We start from the raw sequence: 10,640 nt of genomic DNA on the forward strand, positions 1-10,640 counted from the left end.
ATGCCTTACTATAGCCTTACTTCAATTTTTGGTATTTGAAATATTTTTGCCCTTTTTTATGCCTTACCTCAATTTTTGGTGTATGAAATATTTTTGAACTTTTTTATGCCTTACTATAGCCTTACCTCAATTTTTTTGTGTTTGAAATATTTTTGAACTTTTTTATGCCTTACTATAGCCTTACTTCAATTTTTGGTATTTGAAATATTTTTGCCCTTTTTTATGCCTTACCTCAATTTTTTGTGTTTGAAATATTTTTGCCCTTTTTTATGCCTTACTATAGCCTTACCACCGTTTTTTGGTGTTTGAAATATTTTTGCCCTTTTTTATGCCTTACTATAGCCTTACCTCAATTTTTGGTGTATGAAATATTTTTGAACTTTTTTATGCCTTACTATAGCCTTACCTCCATTTTTGGTGTTTGAAATATTTTTGTCCTTTTTTATGCCTAATTATAGCCTTACCACCGTTTTTTGGTGTTTGAAATATTTTTGCCCTTTTTTATGCCTTACTATAGCCTTACCTTCATTTTTGGTGTTTAAAATATTTTTGAACTTTTTTATGCCTTACTATAGCCTTACCTCCATTTTTGGTGTTTGAAATATTTTTGCCCTTTTTTATGCCTTACTATAGCCTTACGTTCATTTTTGGTGTTTAAAATATTTTTGAACTTTTTTATGCCTTACTATAGCCTTACCTCAATTTTTTGTGTTTGAAATATTTTTGCCCTTTTTTATGCCTTACTATAGCCTTACCTCAATTTTTTGTGTTAAAAATATTTTTGCCCTTTTTTATGCCTTACTATAGCCTTACCTCAATTTTTGGTGTATGAAATATTTTTGAACTTTTTATGCCTTACTATAGCCTTACCTCAATTTTTGGTATTTGAACTATTTTGCCCTTTTTTATGCCTTACTATAGCCTTACCTCAATTTTTTGTGATTGAAATAATTTTGCCCTTTTTTATGCCTTACTATAGCCTTACCTCAATTTTTTGTGTTTGAAATATTTTTGCCCTTTTAATGCCTTACTATAGCCTTACCTCAATTTTTTGTGATTGAAATAATTTTGCCCTTTTTTATGCCTTACTATAGCCTTACCTCAATTTTTGGTGTATGAAATATTTTTGCCCTTTTTTATGCCTTACTATAGCCTTACCTTCATTTTTGGTGTTTAAAATATTTTTGAACTTTTTTATGCCTTACTATAGCCTTACCTCCATTTTTGGTGTTTGGAATATTTTTGCCCTTTTTTATGCCTTACTATAGCCTTACCTCCATTTTTGGTGTTTGAAATATTTTTGTCCTTTTTTATGCCTTACTATAGCCTTACCTCCATTTTTGGTGTTTGAAATATTTTTGTCCTTTTTTATGCCTTACTATAGCCTTACCTTCATTTTTGGTGTTTAAAATATTTTTGAACTTTTTTATGCCTTACTATAGCCTTTACCTCAATTTTTTGTGATTGAAATAATTTTGCCCTTTTTTATGCCTTACTATAGCCTTACCTCAATTTTTTTGTGTTTGAAATATTTTTGCCCTTTTTTATGCCTTACTATAGCCTGACCTTCATTTTTGGTGTTTAAAATATTTTTGAACTTTTTTATGCCTTACTATAGCCTTACCTCCATTTTTGGTGTTTGAAATATTTTTGCCCTTTTTTATGCCTTACTATAGCCTTACCTCCATTTTGGTGTTTGAAATATTTTTGAACTTTTTTATGCCTTACTATAGCCTTACCTCAATTTTTTGTGTTTGAAATATTTTGCCCTTTTTTATGCCTTACTATAGCCTTACCACCGTTTTTTGGTGTTTGAAATATTTTTGCCCTTTTTTATGCCTTACTATAGCCTTACCTCAATTTTTTGTGTTTGAAATATTTTTGCCCTTTTTTATGCCTTACTATAGCCTTACCACCGTTTTTTTGGTGTTTGAAATATTTTTGCCCTTTTTAATGCCTTACTATAGCCTTACCTCAATTTTTTTGTGTTTGAAATATTTTTGAACTTTTTTATGCCTTACTATAGCCTTACTTCAATTTTTGGTATTTGAAATATTTTTTGCCCTTTTTTATGCCTTACCTCAATTTTTGGTGTATGAAATATTTTTGAACTTTTTTATGCCTTACTATAGCCTTACCTCAATTTTTTTGTGTTTGAAATATTTTTGAACTTTTTTATGCCTTACTATAGCCTTACTTCAATTTTTGGTATTTGAAATATTTTTGCCCTTTTTTATGCCTTACCTCAATTTTTTGTGTTTGAAATATTTTTGCCCTTTTTTATGCCTTACTATAGCCTTACCACCGTTTTTTTGTGTTTGAAATATTTTTGCCCTTTTTTATGCCTTACTATAGCCTTACCTCAATTTTTGGTGTATGAAATATTTTTGAACTTTTTTATGCCTTACTATAGCCTTACCTCCATTTTTGGTGTTTGAAATATTTTTGTCCTTTTTTATGCCTAATTATAGCCTTACCACCGTTTTTTGGTGTTTGAAATATTTTTGCCCTTTTTTATGCCTTACTATAGCCTTACCTTCATTTTTGGTGTTTAAAATATTTTTGAACTTTTTTATGCCTTACTATAGCCTTACCTCCATTTTTGGTGTTTGAAATATTTTTGCCCTTTTTTATGCCTTACTATAGCCTTACGTTCATTTTTGGTGTTTAAAATATTTTTGAACTTTTTTATGCCTTACTATAGCCTTACCTCAATTTTTTGTGTTTGAAATATTTTTGCCCTTTTTTATGCCTTACTATAGCCTTACCTCAATTTTTTGTGTTAAAATATTTTTTGCCCTTTTTTATGCCTTACTATAGCCTTACCTCAATTTTTGGTGTATGAAATATTTTTGAACTTTTTTATGCCTTACTATAGCCTTACCTCAATTTTTGGTATTTGAACTATTTTTGCCCTTTTTTATGCCTTACTATAGCCTTACCTCAATTTTTTGTGATTGAAATAATTTTGCCCTTTTTTATGCCTTACTATAGCCTTACCTCAATTTTTTGTGTTTGAAATATTTTTGCCCTTTTTAATGCCTTACTATAGCCTTACCTCAATTTTTTGTGATTGAAATAATTTTGCCCTTTTTTATGCCTTACTATAGCCTTACCTCAATTTTTGGTGTATGAAATATTTTTGCCCTTTTTTATGCCTTACTATAGCCTTACCTTCATTTTTGGTGTTTTAAATATTTTGAACTTTTTTATGCCTTACTATAGCCTTACCTCCATTTTTGGTGTTTGAAATATTTTTGCCCTTTTTATGCCTTACTATAGCCTTACCTTCATTTTTGGTGTTTAAAATATTTTGAACTTTTTTATGCCTTACTATAGCCTTACCTCCATTTTTGGTGTTTGAAATATTTTTGCCCTTTTTATGCCTTACTATAGCCTTACCTCAATTTTTTGTGTTTGAAATATTTTTGCCCTTTTTTATGCCTTACTATAGCCTTACCTCAATTTTTTGTGTTAAAAATATTTTTGCCCTTTTTTATGCCTTACTATAGCCTTACCTCAATTTTTGGTGTATGAAATATTTTTGAACTTTTTTATGCCTTACTATAGCCTTACCTCAATTTTGGTATTTGAACTATTTTTGCCCTTTTTTATGCCTTACTATAGCCTTACCTCAATTTTTTGTGATTGAAATAATTTTGCCCTTTTTTATGCCTTACTATAGCCTTACCTCAATTTTTTGTGTTTGAAATATTTTTGCCCTTTTTAATGCCTTACTATAGCCTTACCTCAATTTTTTGTGATTGAAATAATTTTGCCCTTTTTTATGCCTTACTATAGCCTTACCTCAATTTTTTGTGTTTGAAATATTTTTGCCCTTTTTTATGCCTTACTATAGCCTTACCTCAATTTTTGGTGTTTGGAATATTTTTGCCTTTTTTTATGCCTTACTATAGCCTTACCTCAATTTTTTGTGTTTGAAATATTTTTGCCCTTTTTTATGCCTTACTATAGCCTTACCTCAATTTTTGGTGTTTGAAATATTTTTGCCCTTTTTTATGCCTTACTATAGCCTTACCTCAATTTTTTGTGTTTGAAATATTTTTGCCCTTTTTTATGCCTTACTATAGCCTTACCTCCATTTTTGGTGTTTGAAATATTTTTGTCCTTTTTTATGCCTTACTATAGCCTTACCTTCATTTTTGGTGTTTAAAATATTTTTGAACTTTTTTATGCCTTACTATAGCCTTTACCTCAATTTTTTGTGATTGAAATAATTTTGCCCTTTTTTATGCCTTACTATAGCCTTACCTCAATTTTTTTGTGTTTGAAATATTTTTGCCCTTTTTTATGCCTTACTATAGCCTTACCTTCATTTTTGGTGTTTAAAATATTTTTGAACTTTTTTATGCCTTACTATAGCCTTACCTCCATTTTTGGTGTTTGAAATATTTTTGCCCTTTTTTATGCCTTACTATAGCCTTACCTCCATTTTTGGTGTATGAAATATTTTTGAACTTTTTTATGCCTTACTATAGCCTTACCTCAATTTTTTGTGTTTGAAATATTTTTGCCCTTTTTTATGCCTTACTATAGCCTTACCACCGTTTTTTGGTGTTTGAAATATTTTTGCCCTTTTTTATGCCTTACTATAGCCTTACCTCAATTTTTTGTGTTTGAAATATTTTTGCCCTTTTTTATGCCTTACTATAGCCTTACCACCGTTTTTTGGTGTTTGAAATATTTTTGCCCTTTTTAATGCCTTACTATAGCCTTACCTCAATTTTTTTGTGTTTGAAATATTTTTGAACTTTTTTATGCCTTACTATAGCCTTACTTCAATTTTTGGTATTTGAAATATTTTTGCCCTTTTTTATGCCTTACCTCAATTTTTGGTGTATGAAATATTTTTGAACTTTTTTATGCCTTACTATAGCCTTACTTCAATTTTTGGTATTTGAAATATTTTTGCCCTTTTTTATGCCTTACCTCAATTTTTTGTGTTTGAAATATTTTTGCCCTTTTTTAATCCGTACTATAGCCTTACCCCCGTTTTTTGGTGTATGAAATATTTTTGAACTTTTTTATGCCTTACTATAGCCTTACCTCCATTTTTGGTGTTTGAAATATTTTTGAACTTTTTTATGCCTTACCTCAATTTTTTTGTGTTTGAAATATTTTTGAACTTTTTTATGCCTTATTATAGCCGTTACGGTCTCCTCAAGAAAATGTGGCTTGATGAAGGGAGACCACTAACATATACAAAAGGACACAGACAAAAGGGTTCGAGTTTGCAAGTTTTATTGTAAAGAAAACATTAATGAATCAAAACATAAATCAACAAACCAAAAAGGCTACAGGCACCGGCCAAAATAAGTAAAAGAGGGGTGAAGAACCTGGCTAATTGCTCCATGGGCCATCGGACCAGGCCCCACCCTGGCTAAGCTACCTCAGCCGAAACTAACTATTAAACCAAGAAAGAAAACCTGGAAAACAGGACTACCGGCGACTATAGCCAAACAAAAATAACAAAGCCCAGCAATCTAAACATGCATGAGATAAATGATTGCTACTTAAATAGAAAGAGGTTTCAAACCACTCAACCAAACAACCAACAAGACAACAACTAAACAAACAAACCTCACTATGCCTCTGTCCTGCAGTGTGTGTGTGGCTCAGTGCTCAGCTCTGCCTGCTCCTCTCTCCTGCCATCCTAAATAATCTCCCTCACCCTGATTGCCAACAGCAATCAGGTGTGCTGCAGCCACTCAGAAAAGGGAAGGAGGGAGACCGGCGATAGAGGAAACACGTAACATAGCTTCACCTCAATTTTTTGTGCTTGAATTATTTTTGCCCTTTTTTAATCCTTACTATAGCCTTACCACCGTTTTTTGGTGTTTGAAATATTTTTGAAATTTTTTATGCCTTATTATAGCCTTACTTCAATTTTTGGTATTTGAAATTTTTTTGCCCTTTTTTATGCCTTATTATAGCCTTACCTCAATTTTTTGTGCTTGAATTATTTTTGCCCTTTTTTATGCCTTACCCTTACCTCAATTTTTGGTGTTTGAAATATTTTTGCCCTTTTTTATGCCTTACTATAGCCTTACCTTCATTTTTGGTGTTTGAAATATTTTTGAACTTTTTTATGCCTTACTATAGCCTTACCTTCATTTTTGGTGTTTGAAATATTTTTGCCCTTTTTTATGCCTTACCCTTACCTCAATTTTTGGTGTTTGAAATATTTTTGCCCTTTTTTATGCCTTACTATAGCCTTACCTCTATTTTTTGTGTTTGAAATATTTTTGCCCTTTTTTATGCCTTACTATAGCCTTACCTCAATTTTTGGTGTTTGAAATACTTCTGAACTTTTTTATGCCTTATTATAGCCTTACCTCAATTTTTTGTTTGAAATATTTTTGAAATTTTTTATGCCTTACTATAGCCTTACCTCAATTTTTTGTTTGAAATATTTTTGCCCTTTTTTATGTTTACTACCATTTTTTGTTCAAACGCATAATCCTGAAGTTGTTGTGCTTCTTTCTAAGCCAATAACCAAAATGACTAAAACATTTGGAATAGGTGTTAGTTGTGTGTTGGACTGATAGCCGGTCCATTGTGATGCCACTCTTCTATCCTGACATATCTGGATGTTCCATCACCTCATGGTACAATCTAGGGTAGGCATGTGAAGAAAATGACCCAAGGTAATCTTCTAATCTTCCTTTTTCAGAGTGCAGACGCTCTTGGAGCTTCACAGTGAGAACTGATAAAACTCAGGTAATAGGTGACAGCAGGTTGATGTTTGATGCATACGTGTAGTTGAACTGAATCTATGGATACATGCTGACTTTGCAGTTCCCCTACGACCCTAACTATGGTGAAAGCCACAATCAGAGGTCTCATACAGCAGCAGAGCAGCTTGTGCAGGAGGTAAGTGTCAAAGCGACCAATAGCTTACACTCCACACACAGATAAAGGCTCACCTCTCTCTCAGTGACTGGACATTCTACCTTGTGGACATTCTCCACAAAGCAGGATTATTTTCCACCTTATCTACATTGTATTTCCTCATTATATTTCTTTAAAACTAGAACAGTTTGAAGGGCTTAAAGCTACAATATGTAATTTTTTTTTGGTGTTATTTGGTCAAAAATCCGTGACAGTGAATCTCTTCTCCTGGCTCTGTAAATGAGCTTTAGAAATACAGGAGCGTGACGCTGGACTTCAGCCAATCAGAGATCTTTCTACTAACAGGACGATCAAAGGAGCTGTTTTGAGCGTTACTATTGGCTGCTGGGGCTGTTAGTCAAAAGTCAATGCGCGTTCCCGATCTGAGACTCGTAAAAATCCCATGGCTTTATATTCCAGCTGAAGCCTCTAATGAGGCTTTTGGCACAGCAGTTACACGGCAAATCAGGAGGAAAAAGGAAGACCAAGGTGGAGGAGCAACAGAATAAAGGACCAAACTTGTTCAGGAAGAACAGAATCCGCGGAAGTTCCTCTGACTTGGTGTGTGCGGCGGACGACGCGCGATCCGCTTTCAGTTTGTGTGCAGTCCACCCCTAGTCAGAGTGAGAGAGTGATAACAGACGAGATAAATAGCTCGTCTGTTATCAAGCTATTTACAAATAGCTTGTAAAACTAAGAGAAACATTACCTAGGTTGGAGACAAAGAACAGACCCATTTCATTTGTAGTGTGGAGTGTGTCTGCTCTGATCAGACTGCTCTGAGCGGTAGCTCCTCGTCTCTGGAATGCCCTTCCACACACTCTGCGGATGCTGGACTCTGTGGATGTTTTTAAAAGTCATCTAAAGACTTTTTATGGAGGCTTTCTTGACACACTCCTGTTTGTGAATGGACTCTTTTATACATTGTAGCATCATTGTAGTGGACTTTTATATGCATTGTGCCCTTTTTAAACTGTAAATTGTGAAGCACTTTGTGACCCTGGTCTGTAAAAAGCGCTATATAAATAAACTTTACTTACTTACTTATCAGCTGGCATCAGGAGGCGGAGAATCAGCTGCTTGTGTGTGAGGAGCAGCTCTGAGCATCTTACTGTCCTCACAGCACTGAGTGATACGTGTGCGTTCATGTCTCTAAAACATCAGAAAACTCCAATAACACAAGATAAAGTTTCTACATTTGTTACTATGGAGAAAACAGTTGCAAAGACTTCCACAGTTACGCACGTGCACGCAAGAGTTCGTACATAAAGATTGTCATATCTACTAGGATGGATTCCAGGTAGGGCTGGGATAAATGATTAATGTAGCGATTATTTTTTTTGATGCATTGATTAATCCTGGTCACACCCATGATAAAGGACGAGGGTTACGGGGAACAGCTACCTTTGTCGAACGAGTGCGTGCCTTCACTGCCTTGCACTTTTGAAACTCGGAGGAGCCACTCGCGTTAAGTTATTTTCTGGCGCCGCCATCTTTGTTTTGGTCGGATGACAAATCGGTGCACATATTTTGCGTCGACATCATCAATTACGTCAACGCATTGTCCCGGCCCTAATTCCAGGCAACTAGATCCCTGCACCTAACCCAATAAATGCCAACAAAGCTCCAAAAAACACTTAATGACAGCCTTCATGCTAATGACAGATAACCTTAAGTATAATACATAACATACAGTGTTACCGACTGATTTTCTAAGTGCTGTGCATGCGGTTGATCTATCAGCAGTGAATATTACATAAAAAGCCATGACAACTTATGTTTCTACAGGCTTTGGTGAAAGGAGGCCTGGTCCATCAGGCCAGAGACCCCAACTTTGTTTCTGCTGCTCGGCGAGATATGGCAGAAGCCATGAACATGCCCATGGCTGTAATGGAGGGTGTGGCTCAGGGAATCCTTCAGGAACGTTCCGGCAGCAGCGCCTCCACCAAGAAGAGACGCCCCATCCCCGTCCCCCCCTCTGAGTCCACAGCACCGGACTGCGCAAAGCCTGATCCGGCTGTGAGGAGGAAGAAACGCGCGATTCCCACAATTCCTCCAGAAAGGGAAACTGACTCCAAAGTTTAGAAGTTTGGAGCTTGTCCGTTGAGCTCAAATGGTTATCACGTGGTGTCTTTACAGCAGGTGGCTCCTGACCACCAGCACTGACCATCTCTATCTGTCAGCCTGGTTTAGGGCTGAAGGACCAGCTGGGTCAGGTGTCACCAAAACTAAAAACGACACATCTGACAATTTTTCACCTTATTTTTCAGATAGATTTATGTAACTAATAGAAGCACAACCCTGTGAGGGAGTAAACAGAGCGACGCACTTCATTTTTGTAGCGTTTATTGAGGTGATCCATTCCATTGAGCTGAGTGTCTGACTCAGGCCTCATGATGGATAATAGTGACTTTATCTCATAGCGTCTGTGTTGTGCTGTAGTTCCTGAGGATGGAGATGTGGATGAGAAGAAATAGGCTAAGTTTAGGGAACTAAAGGATAAGTTTCTTTGCATCCAGACTGAGAAAAGGTCAGCTGATCCTGAGGGTGCAGTGGAGATGGCACAGCAAGTGGATTTATTTTTCCTCAGTTTTTTCTTTAATCTTGAGAACTTGATTCTGATGATGATGACGATGATGATGAGGGTGCTCCGGTTCACAGATGATGGTGTGTGCAGTTGGTTTCACATCCGTTGAATTAAAACAAAAAGGCACTTTTGAACATACATGTGTTTAAAGTCTAAAAGATCAGATAATTGCAGCTTGTTCACGTTAAAGCTGTTTTAATAGAGCAGTGTTTTATTTGTATTTATGTCACCGTGCCGTCACAGGCTTTTATGTTTATGTGATTTTGTAAATTCCACATGGGTTAAGAACATGGAAAATATTCAGCATACCTGGAGTATGGTTTATTTAGTTTGCAGGTTCAATGACATTACTTGTGCCTCTGCTTAGACGTGGCTTTTTTTTGCACTTTGTTTCATGCTTCGTGTCTAAACACTTACAGAACCTTATTCTTAATTGACGGAATCCTCTGACCTAGAACTGTCTCTGTCACACGTTTTGAGACTTGTGCTAGTTTGAAACTTCTGTCTCTGGATTTCTGCCATCACTGTTTTATTAATTTGGAAAAAAAGAAATAAATATGGGGAAAAAACGCAATGTGCGAGATTCTCCTTTTAACTAATGACACACGTAAAGGTTATTTTATATAAGCAAACTGCTTCTCTCGTCTCCTTTTTCGGCATGTACAAAAAAAAAAAAAAAATGTAAAAAAAATAAGTGAATGTAACCATGGCGGAAATAAACTGAATAAATAAATAAAAAATAAATATATATATATACACACACACACACACACATCAGCTTATTGCATTTTTTTGGGACCTTCTCTCCCTCTTTTTTTTTTTTTTTATATATATATATTCAACTGGAAAAAAGCTTAAGTTCTGAATGTGCTCTTAAAGTCCTGCCCCTAAAAAAAAAAAAATCAGCAAGTCAGCCACACAGATGTAACGATACAGAATTAAATTATTATTATACTTCACATCACATATAAAAGGTCCTTATGCTATGACAGATCAGAGTATGATGCATTTCAGAACACCTGTTAGAGTCCAATATGTAACAATGGCCCAAAATGTGACAAAACCTGAATTGTTATTAAAAAAAAATGATTTAATAAAATCCAAAATGTTAGAACTGGTCAAAAATGTAACAAGATGCTGA

General features: G+C 34.8%; 1 protein-coding gene across 1 annotated transcript in view; it reads left to right on the forward strand.

The window, feature by feature from the left end:
- The window catches only part of cacna1sb (calcium channel, voltage-dependent, L type, alpha 1S subunit, b), a 51,371-nt gene extending 41,303 nt beyond the window's left edge, over nt 1-10,068 (forward strand). The window contains exons 43-45 of the mRNA XM_028452003.1: nt 6,695-6,741; nt 6,820-6,894; nt 8,701-10,068. Coding sequence (XP_028307804.1) covers nt 6,695-6,741; nt 6,820-6,894; nt 8,701-8,997 — 419 coding nt within the window. The 3' untranslated portion in view covers nt 8,998-10,068. The remainder of the gene's footprint in view (nt 1-6,694; nt 6,742-6,819; nt 6,895-8,700) is intronic.
- The last annotated feature ends 572 nt before the right edge of the window (nt 10,069-10,640 follow it).

Source organism: Gouania willdenowi, chromosome 7 (assembly GCF_900634775.1).
Source record: "Gouania willdenowi chromosome 7, fGouWil2.1, whole genome shotgun sequence".
Taxonomy (NCBI): Eukaryota; Metazoa; Chordata; class Actinopteri; order Blenniiformes; family Gobiesocidae; genus Gouania; species Gouania willdenowi.